General features: G+C 33.9%; 2 protein-coding genes across 2 annotated transcripts; one reads left to right on the top strand and one right to left on the bottom strand.

Annotated features, from left to right (window-relative positions):
* The first annotated feature begins 771 nt into the window (after window positions 1-771).
* Window positions 772-11,213, top strand: LOC107797633 (uncharacterized). The gene is made up of 3 exons (XM_016620534.2): window positions 772-1,331; window positions 8,240-8,440; window positions 10,693-11,213. Exons 1-3 carry the CDS (start codon window positions 846-848, stop codon window positions 10,984-10,986), a joined length of 981 nt encoding a protein of 326 aa, XP_016476020.2. The 5' UTR covers window positions 772-845; the 3' UTR covers window positions 10,987-11,213.
* Window positions 11,214-17,166: 5,953 nt separating this feature from the next.
* On the bottom strand, window positions 17,167-26,811 carry LOC142182581 (uncharacterized). Its single transcript, XM_075256795.1, has 4 exons — window positions 26,645-26,811; window positions 21,446-21,611; window positions 21,242-21,381; window positions 17,167-18,089 (listed from the first exon to the last, which is right to left on the bottom strand). The coding sequence occupies exons 1-4, from the start codon at window positions 26,759-26,761 to the stop codon at window positions 17,262-17,264; spliced, it is 1,251 nt and encodes a 416-aa protein (XP_075112896.1). The 5' UTR covers window positions 26,762-26,811; the 3' UTR covers window positions 17,167-17,261.
* Window positions 26,812-27,326: the final 515 nt, after the last annotated feature.

Genomic DNA, 27,326 nt, shown 5'->3' with positions numbered 1-27,326 from the left:
TCGAGCACCAGCCAGAATCAAAGATTGGATTCAGCAGCTTAGAGTTAGTTAATTCTGGTAGTATATGTTTTAGTCGTTTGTGAGTACTAACATATAGTAGATTGTGATGTAGTCTACTATGGAACTTATATGTAATCATTTTGGTGATTAATAAAAAAAATTAATTACCAAAATTTTTTTTAGTAAGAGTACCATTCTATAAAACATTCAAATTTGTTTAATTACCCTCCATGCCCCTTTAGTAATCCCTTATACTAAAACTAAATTTTCTATTTCACTTGTTCATTTTAGCAAATCAAGAAAACTTATTATTTTCTTCTATGCCCTTATCATTAAATACATAACTTTATATTTCCAATAATAATAAAATAAACTCTTAATTAATAATTATACAAGAGGAGTGCAATATCAATAGTGGACTAGTAGAAAAAAAATGAATGGAGTATTAAATTTTAACTTTGACGTGAATTTCCACGTCAAATTAACTGCCACTAATAACAAAGTCAAATTACCTGTTTAAACTCTTTAGCTAATCAAACACTATCAATATAAGGAAATTGGCGAGTAAAATCTTTGTTAACTTGCAAGTGCAAATCACAGGAATTGTATGATGTGAATTGTGATGTTGTTTGTGATTGGACTAAATGTGTTAAGACTGACAAATTAAAAGGTTAAATGCGCAATATTGTTGAAAGTGCAGTTCACATCCAAGAAGAAGAAAAAAGAAAAAGAGAAACAAAAACAAAAGGAAAACTTGGCGGGAAAATGTAGAAGCGAGAGGCCAAAAAGTTTGAAATTCGCAAACTACGCAAAATCTGCTGTCGAAGAGTGAGAGGAAGAGAGAGATGGCGGAATTTGAAGACGAAGAATTCCTAGCTCAGGTAGCCGCAGCAGAAGCTGAAGCTCTTTCCACCGCCACCGCCGCCAAGCGTCGCCGGATCTCTGCCGCCCTAACCACCACCGCGAAGCACAACGTCACCACCAATAACACGATCAGTGTGGAAGAAGGAGCTTATATCGCGGCTCTGAAAGGGAGCAAAAGCGTCGTATTCCAACAAAAAGGACCGACTAATGCTCTCCCTACTCCGATTAACAACAGCTACAAAGCACATAGCAATTATTTGCCTAGTTCCGATGCTGCTGCTGGTTCGTGCTTTAAGTGCGGGAAATTAGGTCACTGGGCTCGGGATTGCGATGTTAATCCACCGAATGATGATTCCACGAGCTTTCCTGATAAGAAATGTGCATGTGGATTAGGTAATTGCCTTGTGCTTACTGCTAATACTGAGAAGAATCGTGGCCGTAAGTTCTACAAATGCCCTATCAGACAGGTATTATCATTTCAACATAGCGTACAAAAATTTCATGCTTCTATTTGTATAGTACCTTAATTGAACGAAATATTGTGTTGAAATTTTTCTCAAAAATCTCAACTCAATGTTAGAAGAACAATAAACACTTTTCTTGTAATTGTATTTTCTCTCTTGGCTTGTGTTGCACTTTCACAAAGTGATTTTTCTTCTCAAGAATTAACAATACGGCAAATTTTCTCCATCACCCTTTATGTAGCATCACCTATATACCCTTTTCCTATTTGGGTGAGGTAATAATTTTCTTAAGGTAAAAGTTTATTCCAAAAATAAACTTCAATCAAATTTTATGGAAAATTGGAAATCACATCTTAACGAAAACGTGACTGCCGAACCATTGTCAAAGTTGGATTCTCGTGAATCCAAATTAATGTTGGATTCAATTTATACGTCCTTTGTGGACTTTACCTTTCCAATTCCAAATTGGTAAATTAACTAATATTATATATATAACCTTTATATAAATTAATATTATTTTATATTATATATATCACATATATATTTCAACCAAGAGATATAATTTAATTTTCTCTTCCAAATAGAAAACTTCAATCCGTTCACAATATTAATTATAATCTCTGTGCTAGCAAAGAATATAATAATATTTCATTTGGACTAATAACTAAATTTATTTGACTAATTAAATTCTTTAATTTACTTATCAAATAATAAAGTAATTAACCCTTTAGCAAAGATCAGAACACTCGTTAGTGTGCGACCCCATAGGTTCAATACTAAGTCGGTAGTAAATTGATCACATCAATATACTAATCAAGGGTGGCGTCTAGCAACACTCCTTAACGACCGGATAGCATGAAGTATACAATTTACTCTCAAGAACCAGTATAAGAATAATGTAGTAATTCCTTCTGTCCTTATAGCTCTGGATCACCCTAGGATATGGTTCAACTGTCAAATCCTAATAGGCGACGAACTATGTGTTCATGTCAAATATAATCGACCATTGAATGACCTAAGAAACCTTTTTCTTCTTTCATTCAATTGCCCTTTGGTTAATTTGGTCGTTTATAATTCATGACAACATGGAGCTTAAACTCATTACCAAGAGTTGACAGATTCCATCTTGATCAATCACTAATTCTACAAGTATTCAATCGTACCCAATATCCTTTCAACTATCGCCCTAGGGCTATAGGTGTCTAGTATTAAAGCACAACAAATAACTTGTCAATTACTATGACGATCTCAGGTCAAAGGAAATTCTTACATCACATTCTTCAAAAAGAATATCCTATTGACAGTTTATGGTAATTCTAACCATTAGGAATTATCCAATGAGTCGGTTCAATGATCATATCTCTATATGCATCATCTATCTATGTGATTTAGTTAATGAGATCAACTAATCTTTATCCCATAAAGACGATCACATAAATATTGATCTAACCGGATTACTAATGTCCAAATTAATAATCCTACGATCAAGAACAAATTTAGATTAAATTGTAAGAGACTTTGCTCTCATTATCATGATCTCTATCACGATGACAAGTCTCAAAATTTAATCAAGGACCTTATCAAATTAATCAAACAATTAATAATAACTATGATAAAAGAATGCCATATATTTTTTTATATCAAATAACATTCACAAAAATGGGTTCAAATCATCAACTATAAGATTGGATCTAGAGCATATCTACTATATCCGTAACAATCTCCCACTTGCACTAGAGCCAATCGCTCTTGTACTTCATTCCCAATTTTCACTTGCGCTTGTCAAACTCCTTTGCACCAAGAGCTTTAGTGAATGGGTATGGAGCATTTTCCTTTCCATCAACCTTTTGAATCTAAACGTCTCCACGTCCAATGATTTCTCTTATCAAGTGATCCCTTGGCAGAACGTGTTTGGATTTTTGGTGTGATTTTAGTTCTTTTGCTTGAGCAATGGCTCCAGTGTTGTCACACAACAATGGAATTGTACCTTCTATAGAAGGAACCACACCAAGTTTAGTTAAGAACTTTTTCATCCATACAACTTCCTTAGCAGCTTCACTAGCTGCTATATATTCTGCTTCAGTCACTGAATCAACTACTGTAGCTTATTTGAAACTTTTCCAACTTACCGCACCACCATTTAAGGTGAATACATAACCAGAAATAGATTTGCTATCATCTCTATCGGAAGAGAAACTTGCATCAGTATAACCTTCAAACTCAGAATCCCCATAGATGAGGAATTGGTCTTTAGTCCTTCTTAAGTACTTAAAAATGGTCTTCACCACCTTCCAATGTTCCTCACCATGATTTGCTTGATATCGGCTAGTCACTCCAAGTGCATAAGCCACATCAGGATGTGTACATGTCATGGTATACATGATAGCTCCCACTGCACTAGCGTATGGGATCCTACTCATGTGTTCTCTCTCTTCAGGTGTTTTAGGACAATCCTCCCTATTGAGAGTAATTCCAGCGCCTATCGGTAGATAGCCTCTTTTGGAATTATCCATGTTATACCTCTTTAAGATGGTATCAATGTACAAAGACTGGGAAAAACATCTTCCTAGATCTATCTCTATATATTTTTATTCCTAACATATAAGCTGTTTTTCCCAAGTCTTTCATGGAGAACTATTCAGATAGCCAAATCTTGGTACTTTGCAATGCCGGTATGTCATTCCCTATGAGCAATATATTATCAACACACAACACTAAGAATATAATTGTGCTCCCACTAACCTTTTGTACACACAAGGTTCTTCTTCGCATCTAACAAAATTGAACTTTTCAATTGTCTTGTGAAAGCGAATATTCCAACTTCGAGAAGCTTGCTTTAGTCCATAAATGGATTTTTGTAGCTTACAAATTTTATTATGATCAGACGAAGATGTGAAACCTTCAGGTTATGTCATGTACACATTCTCTTCTAGCTCACTATTAAGGAAAGCTGTTTTCACATCCATTTGCCATATTTCATAATCATAGTATGCTGCTATAGCAAGCAAAATCCGAATTGATTTGAGCATTGCCACGGGAGAGAAATTCTCGTCATAGTCGACTCCTTCTTTCTGACGATATCCCTTGGCAACAAGACGGGCTTTGTAGGTCTCCACCTTTCTGTCTGCTCTAATCTTTTTCTTAGAAACCCATTTACAACTTATCAGTTTTATATCCTTTGAAGGTTCAACTAAAGTCCATACTTTATTTTCCTTCATGGATTCCATTTCGGATTCCATTGCCTTTTGCCATTTCTCATAATCAGAACTTTGTATAGCCTCTTCATAGGTCTTAGGGTCATCATCATTATGATCAACCTCATTTGATACATCATCTTGTACCATTAGATTTAATCTAATTGGTACATGACGTTCTCGTGTAGACCTTCTAAGAGGTACTTGTACAACTTGTTCACCTTGTGCTGGATTTGGTTATTGTTCAATTTGGTTTGGAACTGGTTCATTAACCTGTTCTTGAACTTCAACCGTTGAAGATGGCAATTCCTTGGCAACTTCAAAACATCCAATAAAGGTTCTTCAACTTGGGTCTCATGATATTTATATTGTGTTGATTCATTAGTTTCTTGAACTTCATCAAGTTCTATTTCTCCATTATAATTTCCTTCTAAAAGAAATCCCCTTTCCAAAAAGGTTACTCCTCTGGCCACAAACACTTTATAGTCAGAAGGGTGATAAAAATAATATCTCATTGTTTCCTTGGGATACCCAATGAACATACACTTATCAGATCTTGAGTCAAGTTTATCAGACCGTAGTCTCTTAACATAAGCTGGACAACCCCAAACTTTAATATGTTTAAGGTTTGGCTTACATCCTTTCCATATCTCATATGGTGTCGTAGAGACTGACTTAGTGGGAACTTTATTAAGTAAGTATGTTGCTGCTTCCAAAGCATATCCCCATAAATTTATTGGAAGATCATTGAACCCCATCGTAGATCTCACCATATCTAATAAGGTTTGATTTTTCCTTTCAGACACACCATTGTGTTGTGGTGTTCTTGGAGGTGTCCACTGTGAGAGAATCCCATTCTCTTTGAGATATCTGGTAAAATCTTCACTAAGATATTCTCCACCTCTATCAGACCTTAGTACTTTGATACTTTTACCAGTCTGCTTCTCAACTTCACTACAGAACCTTTTGAACATTTCAAAAGATTCAGACTTGTGTTTCATAAGATATGCAAATCCATATCTTGACATATCATCAGTGAAGGTGATGAAGTAAGAATATCCACCTCTAGCTTGAATTTTCATCGGCCCACAAACATCTGTATGAATTAGTCCCAATAATTCAGAAGCTCTTTCTCCACTTCCAGTAAATGGAGATTCGGTCATTTTTCCTTTGAGACAAGATTCACAAGTTGGATGTGATTCAAAATCATACTTGTCAAGGTACCCTTCCTTGTACAATTTGTTAATTCTTTTCTCTCCAATATGACTAAGCCTACAATGCCAAAGGTATGTATGATTTATATGATCATCTCTTTTCCTCTTAAGACTTGAAACATGCATAATCCAATTAGCATTCACATTAGGTAAGACATAAACATCATGTTGGAGATAGCCATTCACATATAAATTATTATCATAATTATAAAGCAAATACCATTGCCTATAATAATGCAGAAACCACGTTTGTCTAACATAGAAGCTGAAATTATGTTCGAAACAAATTTAGGAACGTAATAACAATCATCCAACATAAGTACTTTGCCCGTAGGCATATTAAATAAATTGATCCTATAGCTACGGTTGCAAATTCTGCACCATTTCCAACTTGTAGATTAACTTCTCCTTTCTTTAGTTTCCTACTTATCTTAAACCCTTACAACATATTGCAGATGTTATAACCACTGCCAATATCTAATACCCACGGTGAAGAATTAGTAGTAGCTAAAGAAACCTTGAAAATATTTTTCATTAATGTCTCACCTTGTTTCTTGTCCTTTAGAGTTGCAAGATACTCCTTACAGTTTCTCTTCCAATGCCCTTTCTTCTTACAGTGAAAACATTTAGCATCATATACTGACTGCAAGATCAAATCTTCAGAAATCTCTTCACCAAGCTTGTACCCCAACTTCTCATATTTTTCGGTAAGAACAATCATATGATTCACAAGGGATCCAACTGGAGAGTTTTCAATGTCCAACTGTGTATCAACCATCTTCTTAAGATATTCAATGATTGCAGTTGGATCTATATTCTAATGTTTCCTCTGGAGTTCAAAACTCATAGAAGCGAGAATGATGTGTTTAATAGCAAGACATTCTTCCAAGTATTTCTGATAAACCTTAATGCCTTGAACATCATTCTCTGGTGGGATTATCTTTACAGGCTTATCGATTACATCAATGAGCTTTTCATGTATGAGAACAATTCTCAAATTTCTATACCAGTCATCAAAGTTTGGTCCTACCAACTTGTTGGTCTCAAGTATTTCACGCAGTGATATAACAGACATATTGAGAAATCTAAAATATAGAAAAGAAAAGGCAATAATATAAGAACATATTTGCATATATCATAAAGACATGGACTTTATCTAAATGATATTTCCACTAATTATTTTAAACTATTTACCCTCATTATAGTTTACGAAATCTTTATTTCTGTTAGTGGAGTAAAGGAATCCTTTAACAATATGTATGAGCCCCTTGGAAGTCAAGTCGTTTCTCACATATATTTTAAAGGTAGGTACTCTTACCAATTGTATCCCCATACAATTTTCTTAAATAGCTCTATGTCAAATAGTCTCGTGGTAGTCAGGTTGATCCTATTGGCATAGTTGAGTTCAACCATTATGATAGCAAAAAACTTATTAAATTTTATACTCCTCAGGGTGGCCCAGGCGTCTAGTGTAAAATTGAATAATTCTTTCAATCCATAACGACCGGATATCATAAAGTATACAATTTACTTTCAAGAACCAGTAGAAAAATAATGTAGTAATTCCTTCTGTCCTTATAGCTCTGGATCACCTTAGGATATGGTTCAACTATCAAATCCTAATAGGCGACCAACTATGTGTTCATGTCAAATATAATCGACCATTGAATGACCTAAGAAACTCTTTTCTTCTTTCATTCAATTGCCCTTTGGTTAATTTGGTCGTTTATAATTCATGACAACATGGAGCTTAAACTCATTACCAAGAGTTGACAGATTTCATCTTGATCAATCACTAATTCTACAAGTATTCAATCGTACCCAATATCCTTTCAACTATCGCCCTAGGGCTATAGGTGTCTAGTATTAAAGCACAACAAATAACTTGTCAATTACTATGACGATCTCAGGTCAAAGGAAATTCTTACATCACATTCTTCAAAAGAATATCCTATTGACAGTTTATGGTAATCCTAACCATTAGGAATTATCCAATGAGTCGGTTCAATGATCATGTCTCTATATGCATCATCTATCTATGTGATTTAGTTAATGAAATATACTAATCTTTATCCCATAAAGACGATCACATAAATATTGATCTAACCGGATTACTAATGTCCAAATTAATAATCCTACGATCAAGAACAAATTTAGATTAAATTGTAAGAGACTTTGCTCTCATTATCATAATCTCTATCACGATGACAAGTCTCAAAATTTAATCAATGACCTTATCAAATTAATCAAACAATTTATAATAACTATGATAAAAGAATGCCATATATTTTTTATATCGATTAATGTTCTCAAAAATATGTTAAAATCATCAACTATGAGATTGGATCTAGGGCATATCTACTATATCCATAACATGAACAATTTATTCCATTACTGACCTAAAAGGTTTTTCGTAAGCATTTTTGAGTGTTAAAATTTGAGTATCTGGATTTAGAGTACTGTGTATATTTCTATTCTTATCTGAATTTTAATACTTTCTCAGGAGAATGGTGGTTGTGGATTCTTTGAGTGGTGTGACCAACCTTCTGTTACCAATACTGCAACTACCCGAGGCCCTAGTTACTCTGTTAGTTCCTCGTTCCCGGAAATTTCATGTCCATGTGGTTCTGGCACATGCCTAGTTCTGACAGCCAAAACAGGAAAAAATATCGGTCAGCAGTTCTACCGTTGTCCTTCTAATCAGGTTTAATATCAGCTTGATCTATTCCTTTTTCTGTTTTACTAGTCTGCTGCACAGCTTAATGGGATTTAATGTCTAAGTACTTGAAATGCTTCACAATGCCTGGTTGTGTGCACGTGTAATGTAGGCTCATTTGATTGCAAAAGAAATCGTGCTGATGGGGAAAATTTTTTGGCCTTCCGTCGATGTGCTGCCCCTAATTTCTGTATTAAACTATCAATTTTTGTTGTCAAACAGAAAGTACAATCTCAAATTAACTCCAAATATCCAGTGACATTCATATTAGTGTTATCTGTCATTTATGAAGCTTAATTTTGCTCAGGGTAAGACCTGGAAAGTATGAGAGAGTGTAGCATACTTGCTTGAGCTATAGATGCATCTTGACCTCAAAGTTGGTGGGTTATAAGCATGAATAGCAAAATATCATAGAGGTTGGGATGATATGATAGTTAGGTCAGTAAGTTAGTTTATATCCTTGAGGTAAGTTATAAAATGACATTAAATCAATTAGCATTGTTGCTTGGAATGGATCGACGGACTAGCTGGAACCTTGAGGGCATATGTGGTAAACCTAAGGACTATGTTATCCGCACATTCCCCTGTCAGACAATTAGGTTTTCATCTAGACAAGTGGGTACATTTTATTGTCGTGAGGTTCCATAAGGTTCTAGCCTTTCCATATTTCATGGTTTCATCCTTTCAGGTCTTAGAGGAACATTGCCTCCGGGCTTTAGGTTTCAAGGGTTCAAGTCTTCTTTATGTTTTTGCCCTGATATCTGTTGCATCATTCAAGGCTGTAGGCTCTCTTACCCTATTCTTTGAATTGGGTATAAACCCTACCTCAAGCTGTGATGGTGTGTAGCATGATCTAAGAATCTCAGTGGGATACATGTATGGGCTGCAAAAGAGTACACTACGGTTGTCGTCAGTGGTCAATTTCCAGGTTAAGTTCTGTAACAGACAAGTTAATATGCTCCTCAGGGGATTCGCTATGCTTGGCACAGTACAGATAAAGAATTGCTATCAGAATCGGTAATTAAGGGGTATATATAGGATTGCAAAAGCATCCTGATTAGTGAGATTTCATTGTCATTGGCCTCGATTCACAATAGGGTATTTCCTGTCATGCCACAGATACATTTTGTCCCCTTAGAGGCATTCATGATTCTAATCTGTTAATCAAATTGTTTTATACAAATTTTAATATACACAATGATATGTACACAGACTAACGTCTTAAGCCTTACCATATAAATAACTAAAATATGAATGACATGTTGCCATGCCAATTCTAACATAGCTGGGCTATAATCTATAGGCACGTTCCAATTAGTCTTCTTGGCTTCTCCATCAAAATCTAGCAGACAAATAAAAACTCATCAGTTTATGTCTGATACTGTTATGTTGGAAGACCTAATCTCATCTACTCAGTCGGGAGCATATTGTCTATAGCTGTCGTAGCAACTTGAAAACAGTCTCATTTTAATGAAAAGCCACTTGTTGGTCATGACAGTCATGACTTGTTCTGTTTATATTTTTTTCTGTCTTGCCTATCTTGTTATGTTCATTAAGTACAAGTCTGCAAAATTGAAATGGAACAATGTGCAGCCATTACATCTAACCTGGCCTGGGTAGTAGAGATTCTGAGATTTAGTGCATAAACCAATAGAGATGCATTTAGGCATGGGTACTTTCAGAATAATCTAGAAGATTGATGGGCATGAGATCTATCGCTACTGTATTCAAGTACCAACTCTACGTAGTAAACAACTATATGAAGTAAACCATTAGCATATCTCGGAGTAAGGGAATTAATATCTTTTGTTCATTTTTCCCCTTCTCTTCTTATAAGCTGTCATATGAAGCCTAGCTTTGTGGCTGAAGGCCCTTGGTATTTTGCTACTTCCTGGAAGGATGTAAGCTGTCAATTGCTTATAACTGAGAAGTGCTATCTTGTGGGTGAAGGATACATGAAATTGGTGTTTAATGAAAATAAGTTGCAATGTTATAACACAATCCAGATTTTATTGAATAAAGTATTTCTAGAATCAATATCTTAGTTAAAGTGCTGAAGATTTAGTTATGAAAATAGACCTTTTTGCTGTGCAAGTAGTTAACCATACTTGATGAACCCGTCATGCCATAAAGCAAACAACAATCTAGATACTAATGACTACTATAGGGCTATAGGGTAATAGTTCTCATAGTTTGATCGTTGTATTTGTGGCTGTTAATGTGTTGTTTACTGCTCTTAGGGAAGTTGTGGGTTCTTCAAATGGTGTAACGACAACACGACCAATGCTAGCTTCTCAAATTCATCTAACATCTCTCAAACTTATCCAAACATGGATGGCTCAACCAACAAAATCCACAATTCAGTCCCTTCTTCCTGTTTCAAATGTGGCAATGCTGGGCACTGGGCAAAAGATTGTCCTCAGTTGTCTTCTCAACACTCTGCTGCTGATGGAGGGGTAAAGTACCCGAATTCAAGCACTTGTTTTAAGTGTGGTAAGCCTGGTCACTGGGCCAAGGACTGTTCATCTAACTGATTTCAGAGCAGTGATTGGACATTAAGACTAAGTGGATTCCCTCGTGGTTTTCAAGAACTGCAAATAGACGTAAACTTGATATCTGAACATAGTCAAGTTCCTTTAGCTTCGAGTAGACGGTGAAAAATCTGAAGCTCTGTTATAATTTTGATGTAAATATTGCCATCCGAACCCTCCGGGAAAAGAAGTTTGTTTTCTTTGAACACCTAATCAGCCACAAGTTGCAGTTATTCCCGCATCCACAGTGAGTGTGTGATCTTGGATTTTGGAATGTTGATCTGCCTGTTAATTGCTTTCTTCTATTATTTTGCTGTTTGGTAATGGTTTAATAACCCCATTTTCCCTAAATCTTCCAATTTTTCAAGTTTGGGACATGTACATATTAAATTTTGCAATAAACTTTTGTTTTTTCTAAAAATGAGTGGTGGTAAGAAAAGGATGAAAGCTTCCTGAGGATTAAGACTTAATGACAAAAGGACTCACTTTTGCTTTTCGTACGTCAACCATGCTGAACTTTGATAGATTTTGTAAACTTATTGTGATTATGAAACTAGACTGTAGTTCCTAGTTTTATTTGCTAGTATGTTCGTCTAATTTATCTTAGATAACTGGTCAACTAGACCATCAAAAAAAACCAAAACTTGCAATCTATTCAAGGGGAAAGAACATCAATACATGTCTGAAGGGATGGTTTGTAACCCAATTATTTCACTTAAAATACTTGCCAAATGTATTTTTCAACTTTAAATTTCAAATTGAAGTTAATAATTATACTTTAAATTCTCTATTTTAAATCCTAATAAAGACAGGATTAATAGTTCAAGAATTTCATTGGGCGCCTTATTCGTGAATGCGAGTGGAAGTTGAAGAGGATGAAGCCTTTAATCAGAAGCTCCTTTATTTAGGAACTTCGAAGAAACCTAACAGTGGTCGTGCTGGTGGATTTATAAAATAGTTAGTTAACGAAAATCAAGACTAATAAGTCTACAAGTACAATTAATAGAGAATAAAAGAGATAGTAAAATTTAACTATTAAACTAACATTACGATAACAATCATAAAGGACTACATTACATTATTCATACTTTGATTTTAATTTGTTTACAAACTTAGAAAAAAGATAACTTAACTGCACTCAGTTGAAAAAATAAAATAACGTAAAAAAATTTTCAGGCATAAGGAAACAAATTAGGTTTTGTAAGTTAATTTCCGTACTTGGTCGAGAAGCAACTAGTCAATATTTTGTTACTTTAGGAAAATTCCATAATGGACCTTTTCCCATATAAGATGGGAAAAGGTTAATATGCCTCTATATATATGTGATGCGACTACTTAGTTTCATTACTTTACTTTTGATACACAGTGAAGCTTAGGGTTAGTATTTCTTGTGCATAGTTGCGTTCTAATCTCCGGGGTTTAGCTATGGCGCTGCTTTAATTTATAATTCTCAGCCAAAAGTGCTTGGTGGCCAAGTTAGAGAGAATATTATGGCTTGCCGCAGGAAGAGGAAGATTTCCATGGATACCACCACCTTTGATCATATGGAAAAGGACGACAAAAAACTTCGGGCTGCGATGCTACGCTGATGTGATCTTGAAATCGCAACAACAAGTTTTAGGCAAAGCGTTTAATGAGAAAGAGATGAAGAAGAAGAAGAAGAAGACAGAGCTGTGGGAGAAGCGGCTCGGATTGCCATTGAAAGCGTCAAAAGGACGGTTGATTTTGATGATAATATGGAAGCCGAAAAATTTCTTTCATACATAATAAAGATTAGGGTTACTACTTCTTGATTGATACCACCACCTATGTTTTCTATAGAATTGCTCCTTGATTCCTAATTTCTTTCAAGATATGTTGATCAACACTTGAGTTTCTTTTTTTGCTTTTGTGAAACTAAATATTGTCCGTAGAAATTTACGAGTACAAAGGAGTTTTGACTTGTGGTTTAATTGGAAGCAGATCATTAGATTGAGAAAATCACCCCAGGAACTTAACCTTGCATATTCTTGAGCTATAATTTCTCATATCCTTAATCTTCGCATAATTTCTGCACCACAATTCATACTTTTATCTTATTATCTGAAAAATCTTTAGTGTTAGTTTTGCAAATTTAATTAATCGCAACCTCCATACGACACCATTGGTGTCTGGCCTGAATTAACTTCCTCTCAAGTTCCACTTAGAGATCCTCCACCACAGATAATGGTAACATATATTTATGTAATCAATCCCGACTAGTTTTCAATCTATGATCACTAAATTTAAGGTTTTTTTGGTTCACACACTAATTAGCTATAGGGATAATTTCACATAAATACAACTCACACACCTGACTTGCAACATAATAGCCTAGATATCACTTTGCAAATCTATAGCCCAAAAATAATAGGTTAATTCCCGAAAGACAGCTTATTTCACACAATCAACTATGGTTATTGATCCCTCTTTATACAACCACTTATTTTCATACACTATTATGTGCAATTGCTGAAGCAATCCAACAGGATAAAAGAAAAATAAAACTTGGTAAATGAATTGTAGAATCCCTCCAATGCGTACAAATCTTTTTTATACAACACATACACGAAAAAGAAGAAGAGAAGGAAGTGTCAAACTTCCGTAGAGGCCTCTTACACACTAACAATGTATATACATCCTTATAAACTGAAAAAAATATATAATTATACAACATTATACACAAATATACACATTTATACACAATTATACAATACTATATATAACTTGTATAAACATGTATAATAGTGTATAAGAGGTGTTTGTATATTCATATACACTATTATATAGTGTTTATACAAACTGCTACATAGTTATGATTTTTATCCAAGCCTCGAGTTGTAGTAGAAGGTATTGGATGATTTAACTCGTCTATAGGTTAGCAATTTTGCGCCAACGATTCAAAATTCAACACACAGATACGATACACCCAATTTCAGATTCGAGACTTCAAGGAGGACAACACACATATCACGGGAATCAATAACTTGCGATGAGCCAAGAAGGTCAACAAGCTTAAGAACAAGCAAGTCTGGAGCTTTCTGCTTCATCGTGTTGAATATTGATTTAGCTTCCGATCTTTTCTCCTCGAAGCTCGACCAGACATAGGAAATTAAGGTTTCAAACTGCAAAGAGTCAGACCCAATTTCAAAAAGCTTCAATATTCTTCTGCTTGCCACCATGGACGACGGAGTAGGAGCCCGAGCCTTCTTCGAGCCATTGATGGCAGAACTGCGCAGGGGTAGGGGAGGGGGAATATCGGGGGCTAGGTTAAGAGAGGATGAGGGATCTATGTGGGTTGGAAAGAAAGAAGCGAAAGGCGGTGAGAGAGAATTTGGTGTGCTGGGAATGAAGAAAGAAGAAAATAATAAAAACTCTAAAAGTGTGTCTTTAATAATGGGCTAAATGCTGAAAAGTTTCTTTCAAGTTATGTACAACATGGGCTAAATAGGGTAAGAGCTTCAAATCTGGGCCATTTTCGGTTGGGCTGTTAGGCCACAAGGGCATAATTCTTTCATACTTAAATAGTAATAATTGTTGTATGATAAACGATGATAGACATTTATTTTTGCAGCAAATATTAATGCAAAGATTGTCAATGCAACAAGCTAAGTCACAATTTGGAAATTGTCATGCAGGGATTACAATATCCAAGAAGAATCAGTCTTAAGGATTTTTAGACGTTTTTAGGTGATTTTATCCAGGTGTTAATGATACAAATATAATTTTTTGCATTCCATCGGCATAAATTAATACATAGAATTCACACGAGGTACACTAACATTAATAATTTGAAGCTTCATTTTAGAAACCAAATATGTGGATCGCCAAAAATATGTTTTTTTTAAAAAAAAAATTATATAAAGTTTGCACTAGTAATACAAGAGTTAATATGTTAAACACAGTTAAACCTCCATCACTTAAAGATTTTTTTGGCAAAATCTTTTTTCTCAGCACAAGCCAAATGAGCTTATAGAAAACATTTCATAACTAAAATAAGATATGCTGTAATAATTCTGGAATAATTCTAGAATTATCAATTTTTATTATGTTGTATATGGATAGGATTTGATATTTCATGCAAAACATATTGCTTCCTCCGTGGCCAATTAAATTAGACTTAATTTTCGTCCTAGTTACGACGATGGTCAACTTTTTTTTTTTTTAATCTATTCATATAAGTGATATAACTATCTAAGTACTGGTAAATTTCTATGTATTCAATAAATCAAGAAGTAGTACAATTCATATTCATTTAAATCGCAAGTGAAAACTTTTAACTAAGAAGTAAGAACTCCAATCTGAACGAATTATTGCATTTCTTACCGAGTTGAATTAAATAACCTATTTTTGTATTTTTCTTTTTGAAAAAATTGAAATTGACATTAAGTGGGTGTTTGGACATAAGAATTGTAATTTTTTTTAAAAAAGTGCTTTTTTTTCAAGTGAAAATGGTATTTGAAAATTAGAATTGTGTTTGGACATGAATATGGTTTTGGGTTGTTTTTGAAGTTTTGTGAGTGATCTGAGTGAAAATTTTAAAAAACAGTTTTTTGAATTTTTTTAAACTTTCGAAAATTTTTAAAATTCATCTTCAAGTGAAAATTGAAAATTTTATGGCAAAATACTAATTTTGAAAGAAAGCAAATTTTTTTTTGTAAAAAAGTGAAAAAATTCTTATGTCCAAGTGGACTAATTTGCAGAAGGCTACAAACGACAGGCTAAGATCTTGTATTCAAGCTATGATTGTGACTGAGTCACAATCTATCATTTTATCTCTTATATCGTGTGGCAATGTCACCACTATTTACCTAGGAGTAGGGGTGTTTATAAAAACCAGAAAAATCGAACTAAATCGAAAACTAAATTAAATTGATCAAAAAAATCGATATTTTTTGGTTTGGTTTGGTTTTGGTTTTGAATTTTAAAAACCGATCAAATTTGGTTTGGTTTTGGTCTTAATAAAAAATAACCGAAAAAAACGAATCAAACCGACTATAGGAGTAGCTATTTCAAATTTATTATTATACCTATATATATGTATATTTTTATACAAATTTTCAAAAATTTTATGGTGAATGTTAATCGTTTGCACTTTTAGTACAGTTCTTTACCTTTATATTCTAGTTTGATTGGTAGTTTTCTTTTGTTAAGTGTAAGAATCCATTTCATGTTAAAAAATATATATTTTTAATTGAGTCCTTCAATTACTCATCACTATTTGATTCAATTATCATCAATATATTTTAGTAAATAATAAATTTCTCAAAGGGCAATTGACTTGATAGTATTACGTTGAAAATGTGATTGCCGGAGTATGTGTTTGGTAGTGTATGTCTTATATTTAAGAAAAAACCCGATAAATAACCAAAAAAAAAACGAAAACCGACAAAACCCGACATAAATCGAATCGAGAAAAAACCAACTTAATTGGTTTGGTTTGGTTCTAATATTTGAAAACCCGACTTACTTGGTTTGGTTTCTTTTTAAGGAAAAACCGATCCAAACCGAATCATGAACACCCCTACCTTGGAGAATTCGATCGTTAATGTTAAAATTGCATTTGCCTCCCCATCTATCATTTTGTAATAATTTGCATGTTTTGCTTCTTGATTCCTAATTCTCGAATATTTTTTCTTTCAAGATATATATGTTAACACTTGAATTTTTTTAATTTGCTAATTTGAAACAAAATATCATCTGTAAAAATTTATGAGTACAAAGGAGTTTTGACTTGTGGTTTAATTTGAAGCAGATCGTAGATTGAAATATCTAGAGTAATATATATACATGTAGTACGTACAGTGCTATTTTATGTTCCCCATTTTAATTTGCTGTCTGTTGGTGGTCATAAGAAGTGAAGTGTGATAATTATAATTGTCTGATGTACACTTGTAAATGACTTGAGGAATCCAATATCACTCTTTACTTTTTTTAACCGGTATACATAGATTATACATAGATATACACATATTGCACATGTGCTATTATATATATATCCACCGGCTATTTTTAGTTAAAAAAATTAAATGGACGGCTATTTTTACGACTAGTTATGATCAATTGAGGCATAGTTGTGTGTATATATATATGATTTGCTTGTAAGCATTGCAGCTAAGATAGTTGATCCATTCATTACTAAATAGAGATCATTTTGCCATGCCGTTTAGGATCAAACAACGTCAGTTTGTCATTGATAATTGGTCTACTACACCATCAAAAACTAAAAGTACAGACAATCAACTCAAGGCGAAGGAACATCAAAAGACATCATGTTTAGTAGAATCCAAATCAAACATCTCAAGTTCATGATCTTCTCTTGTCAGCAGATCCATAAAAGATATTTGCTGGGGTTGCTGCACCCAGCTTGGGCTAAGGAACTGTTGTTTTGCATTTAGTTCTTCAGTCAATATGGAGCAATTTTCATCTCCCATTAGCAATTTCATAAAAGAGAAAGACGACGCGGACCCTGATGTTCTCTGCATGTTCTGATCAGAGTTCTTGCATGGGCTTATAATCTTGGATGGATGAACTATTGCTCTTGGCTTATAAGTTCTTGGCCATGTATTCTGTTCCTTCATATGATTACCAAGGAAATAATTAGGATCACTCACTTGGTTCATACTAGTCTCTACCCCATAAAGTTCTGCGTAAGATTTGCGTACACCCCACCCTCCCCAGACTCCACTTGTGGGATCGCACTGTGTATGTTGTTGTTGTTGGTTCATAATGGTCATATTTTGGAACTGCAATTTTAGGCCACTAGACTGGTTACTGTTTGTTCCCAAAAGTTTGGTCACTTCTTCTCTGGAATTCACAATTTTTTCACTGATATTGATACCTTTATTTGATCTTCTTTGAGCATAAAAATCTTCAAAATTTATAATCTTCTGGTTCTCTTGATGAACCATTTTTGCTTTTCTAATCTTAGCATCAAATCTTTCCGAATAAGTATTAGGAAAAATAGGAGGGGAATTCAAAGATTTCTTCAAGCTACACACTTTTGTAAGTGCAAACCTCTGAGCTGTTTCTCCCAAGTCCTTGGCAAATTCCAACTGGCTACTCACATAGTCTATGTTCCCATCAACCTATACATATTGGACAAGTAACGAAAGCTAACTTGAAAATTTAGGGGGGAAATACAGTAAAAAGAAGGAATTATCAAATGTCTTGTTCATGTTTAAATTATCGTACTATGTTTTAGTCATCATATATAAATCAGTAGTGTTTTAGCTCCAAAGAGCATTCTTCAAAAGAAACAATAATATGTACAGTGGTTTCAGTGTTTTAGAAGATCCAGGAGCAAGATGGGTATGTTTTGCCTATCTAGGAATGCGCCATCAGGCCTAAGGTTTGCATGGTAAGCCGCAAAAAAAGGGGGAAAAAAGAAAGAAATTGTAATGTTTAAAATAAAAATATAAATTAAAAGATGAAAATTATGGATAATAAATCTAAAATATTAAAATTTAAAAAAAAAATGCAGGCGGTAAAAGTATTTACTACTTTAATTATCCAGAAGTAACCAATTTCTTAGTTATATGATAGTAACATACTATGTATGTTATAGTCAAATACTTAAAAAGAAAATTATTTGAAGCGTAAACAACAGATAACCTAATTAAGGTGAAATGGACTCAGCTGAAGGCTTAAAACTATGCATGGAGTGAATGTCTTATCTTATCGAGGCCAGCCTTTGCCAAGAAGAGTCAACTAACGCCCCTATGCAGGACGTAGAAATGTTAAAAAATTATATTATGTATATATATTGTATATTAAATTCTCTTTGCTCGTACGTTTACTTTATATTTTAATTTTCCTTAGTGTAATCCTAGTTGTGCTACTAATCGAGGCATTACTTTCATGAGACTTTAGTGTATCCGAAGGGAGTCCCGCCTTTGAGTTCTAATTTATTTGTGTTATTTATACAGAAAAATAAAAGATATTGTATTTTTGCTGAAGTAAACGTAGGAGTTCATTAGTTAGATGATCACTGAACTATCGAAAATTATGGATTAAAGTCATTTTTCTTTCATTTGTAACAAGAAAGTCACTTAACTATCCTTATTGCACTTTGATAATCGCTCAGTCAAATTTCTAATTAGTATTTCGGTAGCAAAAGCTACTTGGCAGTCCACATAAACTTATTATATTTTTGGACCATATAAATAATTAACACCCAATAAAACATAGAAACTCACCCATAATCCAACCCCACCTGCTAAAGGTAAACTCACCCGAAATAAACTTTATCTCTCTTCCAAAAACTCTTAGACCCATTAGTATTTTATATAACTCTTTTCTTCTTTGCCTGAACCATCAGACTTTGTAACATATCATACTAATAAAACCAGTTACTGTTTTTCTTTTACTTTTTTCGTTTGTTTAATCTTACATTATAATTCATTTACTGCATTCGCGTCCTATTCTATAAAAAAAATTGAGTCTCACTCCCTCGTACCCATTATTATTTTAAGGAGAAAAAATTAAGAGAATAAGAGACACAAATGGTGGAACCAAAACAGTATCAAGGAAATGAGTTAAGAAAAGTTGATAGGCTTATTTATGAATAATATTTATTGGACTATGTATATCAAGTAACTAAATAGCTGCTCTTATTAAGTAACTATTTTTTTATGCTGAAATGTTCAATTTTGGACTAGAGAAATCATGAAAAGTTCATCTGCTTGAGAGAAGAAGAGAAGAGTTTTATAAAAATAAAAAAATAAGGGTTTTTATAAAGATTATCTGTCATACAATATCAGATTATCTATCATACGAAGTCACTAAGTTCTACCAATTAGGTATCTTGAGGTACCTCTAAGTTCTAAAAGATTATCTGTCATACAATGTCAACCATTGATAGATAAAATGATTGGCGGGATACAAGATTACTTTCCTATGCTGGTATAGAGTGCAATTAATAAAGTCTGTTCTTTTCTCAATTCAGATATTCAGTTGTTTCTATTACCAAAGAAGATTATTGTGTTGATTGAGCGGATTTGCAGAACCTTTCTGTGGACAGGGAACGTGGAGGCTTCCAAAAAGGCATTACTAGCCTGGGATAAACTATGTCTACCAAAGCGGCTATGTGTAGGCTATTGTGGAAGTTGAGTAAGAAGAAAGATTTCTTATGGGTGAAGTGGATTCATATATACTATGGGAGAGAAGACTCGTTGTGGGATAAATTTCCCAAGCAAGCTTGTTGGATGATACAAAATGTTTTTAAAGCTAAGCAATATATTGAGGAGGCTGGTATGACCAAAGAAGATTTGATGAATCTAAGCTTATTTTCAATCAAACAGATGTATTTGCTTGGAGAGTACACAAAAGTTAGTTGGAGAAGATTAATATGCAACAACTCAGGATCTCCTAAATGGCTGTTCATAGTGACTATGGTGGCTCATGGAAATATATACAAAGGATCGGCTTAGCTCACTGGGGAATGGTGGTGGATCAGACATGTCCTTTGTATCAAGCAGCATTAGAAAGTATTGAACATCTATTCTTCAGATGTGTTGTATCTACTTTTATTTGGGGGAAGCTACTGGAATGGCAAAGTATATCAAGGAATTAATGTTATGGAAATGCAATGGCTTGAAGTAATAACAGAGGGAAGACTTCTAACTTTGACAGCAACTGTGTATTACATCTGGCAAGAAAGAAATTTGAGAGTATTTCAGAGCAAAAGAAGACAACCTACAGGAATTATCAAGATGATCATCCAGGAGGTCTTTGTGAGAACCAGTATGTGCAGGAAGCTGAACAGAAGAATAAATAATATGAACTTTTATCCTGTCTTATAAGGATTTTAGGCTATTTGACATGGTGAACTGAGTAGAGTTAGAGAGTAAACCTGGGCTAGTCCAGTTTGCTGCTTTCTTTTTTTTCTTCTGGAGTTGTATTCTCTTAGTTGGTAATAAAATTGCTTAGTTACCAAAAAAAAGTATTTGAGAGAGATGCGTTTAGGAGTAAAAGTTTATTTTGGATGGGTTTACCCTTAATGGATCACGTTGGATTTATTGTTATTTCAGTGATAATTATTTTATATGGCCAAAAGTATAAAAAGTCAATGTGAACTACCAAGCAAGCTTTTTTCACCAAAAATATTAAGTAATGGATTATTAGTGTACAATATAGATAATTGAGTGGTTTTCTTATTACAAATGAAAGAAAAGCGACGTTGCTCCATAATTTTTTATAGTTGAGTGATCATTGAGAATAACGAGTGCAATTAACTTACAAGAGCAAGCTCATTCCAATTTGTCTCTTCCTCTGTTGTCAGAATTTCCATGTATTTGTTGAAAACTGATGTTTGAGGATTCCAGGTTTTGCGCCTTTCCTCTTTATTATCACTAATTTTAGCATTTCGAGCCCCTCCACCTATACAACATACATATTTAATTCATACTAGAGAAAATAAAAGGTAAATAAACAACTAATTTACCTTTGCATAGTCTAGTATTTGACTTTGAGCTATAGGAACACTTGGTTCCGCTCTTTGTTTTTGTTTCCTTCTTATCAACACATTTCTTCTCTTCCTCGAAAAGTTTGATGGAACTTTTGTGTAATGTTTCAAAGCTCTTTTGGCCTACTTTTTTGGGTAAAAAATCCTGTCAAAAATAACAAAGTTAAAAGTATTAATGTAACATCATTTGCAACACCTCATTAAAAAACTACACTCTTGATAAATTGCGGTGTGGCTTGAGCCTAACTCTCAAATTTTTTTTTTTAAAAAAAAATCACATGTCAAATGTGTATCATGCTGCTTTGGATAAGAAGAAATATACGGAAAAGCAAATTTTACTTTTTTCCAATAAAATAGAGAAAATCAGATACATCTCACATTAGGGCGGTGTATAATTTGGTAAATACCTAATTACTGTACTGATATCGAAAATTTTGGTATTTAGTATTCGAATCTTTTGGTATTCGTTATGGTATTTGGTTTAATTTCTAAAAAAAAATTGATATTAGGTATGGTATTTGGTATTTTAAAATAAAATACCAAAATACCTATATCGTACCGAAATATTTATTATATTGCACAATACATATATTATTAATTATAACATAAATACAAAAAATCTAAAATTTTGCTTTCCGTTATGCTTTAAGTTCATCAATTAACTCTGATGTTACACCCCAAGTTTTCATACGTGAGAGTACATCATAAGTCATTGATGTAAGCTCGGAAATGAGATTCTATTTGGAAAAAAATAAAGTAAGTTAATAATGTTACCTTGGAGGTTACAAATATTTAAGATCATGAATAACGATTACCAAGAGGGTTGGAAATCTTAGAAGCTAAACCAATTGAAGAAAATAAGTTTCGTCGAAAGTCGACAAGTTTCGAATGTTATAACATGTACTTTGGGGTGAGACTAGGGTTATTAACATGATAAGGAGGTTATTCTATGAGTTATTTTAGTCGTATGATATTCATTTTCTACATTTTGAAGGCAAGCAAGTTGTGGAACAAGAGTTGGCAAAGGTCATCACAAGTTACATTCATAAATTTGCTGAAATTTAGGTCAAATGTATCTGAGAATTTCTCCAAATATACTTGGAATAATGGGGTGTTCTACCTACCAAATTGAAGGTCTATGAGTCTAGTTTCTAACGCATTAAACCGTTTGTCAGTACGACATCGGAGTAGAGAGATATTTGCATTTTCGCGAGACCGCGCAAGCAGCTCCCAATGGGACCCACTTAGGCGGTGGTTGACCTACTTCAATTTATAAACGATTTGGACGCCTATTTTTGCTCATTTTTCAACTAAAGTTCGTCTCCAAACTTCTCCTAACCCTCCTAAACATATATCACAAGGGTTTGAAGTGATTCCAAAGTGATTACACCATATTTCAACATCAAAACTTAGTTCTAGTGAAGAACAACACCTCTTTGAGGTTATGTTGTCATTGAGGATTGTTGTGGGCTGTATTTGGATGAAATTCCAAGTTGTTGCTGCTGCATAAGGTGAGTATAACAACCTACTAATTGTGCTTAAGCTTGCTTGTATGTTGGTTAAGTTGTTAGGATGATAAACTATAAGATAATACTTGGACTAGCTTAAGTCACTTCTATGGTGTTGTATTGCTATTAAGGGTTGTTGTAAAATGAATATAACTTGGATTTTGACTTGAAGTTACTGTAGGAGGTATGTATATTGTGTTCTTGCTTGTTCCTAAGGTTATCTTGATATTGATTAAGTTAAATGGATGGGCTAGGCCTGAACTAGTGAATAAAGTTGCTAGTTGGGGATAGTTGAAGTTGTGGATTATTTTCATTGTTATAAATATATGGTATAAGGCTGGAATCATTGATTAATGACTTCATTATCAAGTTAATGATACTTTTATGTTGAAGTAAGAAGTCTATAAGGATTGATAAGGGGTATACGGATTCCAATCGGAGTTTGCCGCTCGTCGTAATGTAGTTGTGACTTGTTGTGGTTATATGGTGTCTTGATATTGATAATTATGTATTGATGGATTGCTCTGGTCATTGTTGTTGGTATATGGTATTGGAGGAGGCCCTTGTTACAATGGAGATGCTGCCCAAATTTACGTAAACGAGCTACTAGCTTAAGTTATAGACTTAGCCTTTGCTCAGCACTGATTTTGAATCTCCTTATACTATGATAGATTGAGTTGACTTGTTTGAAGAGTTGCTTGGAAGGGATTAAGGACTCAACGGGTTTAAGGTATGTTAAGGCACTTTCTTCTTTCTTTTGGCATGGTCTAAAATGAAATGAACATAAACGATACGCTATTTCATAATGACTCTACTCCTAGCAACTAAGGTTGTCCATGTTGTTCTTTCCTTATAAAATTATTCTAAACAAGTGTGTATGATCCTTAAATCCTACTAAGGTTCATATTGATGGTAGGGATGTCCATAATGTTCTTAAGTCACTCCAAAAGGTTTAGAAGATGATTCCATGAGTCTAGTATGCATTATATATAGTATCTATTTTACTCTACCGAGCCGCGCTATAGTCGGCCGGGTACGGCACCTATTGTGCAACCACTGATCAGTTGGGTTTACCGAGCTCCACGTGGTCGGGTACGATTCTACCGAACCTTATGATGGTCGGGTACGCTTTTACCGAGTCCTCTTTGAGGCCGGGTACGATATGATGATGATGCCCACAGAGGCGAATGTTTTAAAAAGTTTATGTATATATATGTATTATGCATTTCATATCAGTAACCCCCAGAGGCACTCTGATGTTACAGGTTGTATCTCCTTTATCTCTCTCTTTACATTACTGTTCTTGTTTATGCTTTCCTGCCTAACATACTCGGTACTTTATTCGTACTGACGTCCCTTTTGCCTGGGGACGCTGCATTTCATGCCCGCAGGTCCCGATTGATAGGTTGACAGTCCTCCTAGTAGGCTATCAGCTCAGCGAAGGTGTTGGTGCACTCCACTTGCTCCGAAGTTGCCTATTTGGTCAGTATGCTTTGGATATGTATTGATTGATATGGCGGGGCCCTGTCCCGACCTTTATGATTTTATGTACTCTTAGAGGCTTGTAGACATATGTCAGGTGTATGGATAATTGTATGGCCTTGTCGGCCTATGTTTCGAGTTTACTAATGGTCATGTCGGCCTTATAGGCCCGTATGTCACATATATTAGTTTGTATATCATGTTGGGTCTTCATATGTTGACTATTCCCTTATGTTTTATTCTTGTTATCTCAGGACGAGTTTTCTAGCTCATTTACTCATGATAACATGATAAGAAAGATATGTTACGTTGGTACTCGGTTGAGTAAGGCATCGGGTGCCCGTCGCGGCCCTTCGGTTTGGGTCGTGACATCTAAGCAAGTAATAAGACTTTTCAAATGATCAAATTTATTCCTTTATGTACAGTTTTCTCTCTCTGGGTTGATATTTGCTGGTTTTGGACAAAACTTTTGTCAACAAACATTTTTAGTTTTGTACTTTTGAGTACTTAAATTAAGAATATTACAGTCTATGACTCTACTTACTAGTTAGTATTCAAGCCGAATAAACCAAAGTTACCGAACCGAGTAAACCAAAACCAAGAGGAGAAAAACAGAACCATACCGAATTTAATTATGTACGATATTGGTAGTATTTTAAAATACCGAATACCGAAAATACCTAACCGAAATATCTAAATACCGTACCGACCGACAAACACTCTTATCTCACATGCAAATAGTATGGCAAAATGAAAATATATGACACCATTCACTATGTAGATTTTCAAAGTAAGAGTTTGGTTTACAGAGAGAATATGTGAGAGACAAATTTAGCTTTTATTTCATTTTCAGTTTGAATGGCAAATGTTCTTTTTCGTTTCTTTTTTTGTCACTTGAATCCTTTTTATTTTTTTATTAGAGTTCTATATTTAATATTATATCATATATATCTTCCACTCTATATTTATTTCAAATTCTAATTGTTTAATGGAATAGTTAGTTATAACTTATAAGACATTCCTCCGTTTTCAGGCAAAATTGAAGATAAAAAAAACGACCGTTCAAATATTCCAAACGGAATGGCAAAATGGCAGGAAGAGAGACACATGAATGAGGTATATATCCATCTATATTGAATTGCGGATTCCGAAATGATAAAATCATTTTTGATTGGACAAAAAAAGGTCTCTTATAGAAAATAGTTAAGAAAATCAAAGAGGATAAAACATATTTTCGAGATAGAATGAATTCAATAGTTCCAGTATAAATGAAAGAAAAAGGAATAACATCATAACAAGATCTTAATCTCGAAAAGAAAGGGGGATATGACGAAATCGGTAGATGCTACACACTTAATTGGATTGAGCCTTAGTATGAAAACTTACTAAGGATCACTTTCAAATTCAGAGAAACCCTGGGCAATCCTAAGCCAAATCTCGTTTTCCGATAACAAATAAAGGTTCAGAAAAAAAAAAAAAGGGATAGGTGCAGAGACTAAATGGAAGCTATTCTAACAAATGGAGTTAAATGCGTTAGTATAGGAATTTTTACATCGAAATTTCAGAAAGAAAAAGAATGAAGTAAAATATAAATGTATATACATACGTATTGAATACTATATCAAATGGTTTGATGAGCTGAATTCGTATTTTTTAAATAAAAAATAGAAGAATTGGTGTGAATAGAATATTCATTGATATCATTCACTCCATAGTCTAATAGATCTTTTGAAGAACTTATTAATCAGACGAGAATAAATATAGAGTCCCGTTTTGCATGTGAATACCGGCAAAAATAAAATTTATAGTAAGAGGAAAATCTTTAAAAATGAATTTTATAAGATTATTTTCTCAATATTTGTATACGATCTCTTTTATATTCTCGTCAAAATAGTGAATTTTTTATCTCCCGTGAATGTAACTAAATTAAAAAACTATGTTAACTTTTCGTTCTCGTCCAATATATCTAACGTGAATAGTTTCGACGGCATGCTAAAAGTGATTGCTTCTAAATTCCACTGCTTGGCCCAATCGCTATGACATACTTAGACCCAATAGTCTAGGGCCTAAAGTGGGAGGAGAAAAGAATTTCTTCCTTTTATTTTTTATTTTTATTGGAGATTCATTTTGTGAGATCTAAAATGTAAACCGCATAAAAAAATATACAAGGAAGACAAAGAAAAGATACCTGATGAGCAGGGGAAGCAACAACAGTACCAACTACTTGTTCTATTCTTTTGGTCTTTCGAATTTTCTTCCGAAAATAAACAATTGGCTCCTTTGCTTGGTTGTTTGACATAGACATTACAATTAATTAAAAACTTGATGGTTCTTTGTTGCTACTTCTATTTCTCTTTCAATTACTAGTAAAGCAAACAAATCTATTCCCAAAACAATGCAAGTCCTTTATAAATGGAGAAATGTTTCTTCTTCTTGACCTTTTTTGGCAGCTAAACAGTGAGAACTCATTAAAATTGAGATGTGAATGAATTAGTTACAATTAAATCACAACCGACAAGAATCCATAAATAAATAATGCAACTAACCATTATAAATAGGAGAAATCTGAAGTTTGCTTGTTTTAAATTCGCATAATCTCATATAAACCAATTGAACACGGTTTGGTTAAGTCAAAAAGAGAAGTATCACATTATTGGTCAATGCAACAAATAGTTTTTTTTTTCGAATGAAACAAATAAGTTAATAAACCTCCTTTTTTATCTTCTTAAAAATACAACTATACTATGTGACAAGTTTCCATTAATTTTATAAGTGAAAATGGCAGTTTACCCCCAACAGACCAGAAATTATGACCAATAAACTATTAGGCCGCAAAACTGAAAACTAAGGTGATGCTATACTTTAGTCAG

Source organism: Nicotiana tabacum, chromosome 7 (genome assembly GCF_000715075.1).
Source record: "Nicotiana tabacum cultivar K326 chromosome 7, ASM71507v2, whole genome shotgun sequence".
Classification (NCBI taxonomy): domain Eukaryota; kingdom Viridiplantae; phylum Streptophyta; class Magnoliopsida; order Solanales; family Solanaceae; genus Nicotiana; species Nicotiana tabacum.
The sequence above is the reverse complement of the archived record's forward strand: the minus strand, read 5'-3'. Positions and strand labels throughout refer to the sequence as shown.

Excerpts from the sequence above, each read along its gene's own strand:
- LOC107797633 (XM_016620534.2), top strand. The coding sequence starts at position 846 with ATGGCGGAATTTGAAGACGAAGAATTCCTAGCTCAGGTAGCCGCAGCA. Across the intron at positions 1,332-8,239 it reads ACAAATGCCCTATCAGACAG|GAGAATGGTGGTTGTGGATT; the intron begins GTATTATCATTT and ends ATACTTTCTCAG. Across the intron at positions 8,441-10,692 it reads ACCGTTGTCCTTCTAATCAG|GGAAGTTGTGGGTTCTTCAA; the intron begins GTTTAATATCAG and ends TACTGCTCTTAG.
- LOC142182581 (XM_075256795.1), bottom strand. The coding sequence starts at position 26,761 with ATGTCTATGTCAAACAACCAAGCAAAGGAGCCAATTGTTTATTTTCGG. Across the intron at positions 21,612-26,644 it reads TTGCTTCCCCTGCTCATCAG|GATTTTTTACCCAAAAAAGT; the intron begins GTATCTTTTCTT and ends TATTTTTGACAG. Across the intron at positions 18,090-21,241 it reads ATTGGAATGAGCTTGCTCTT|GTTGATGGGAACATAGACTA; the intron begins GTAAGTTAATTG and ends CAATATGTATAG.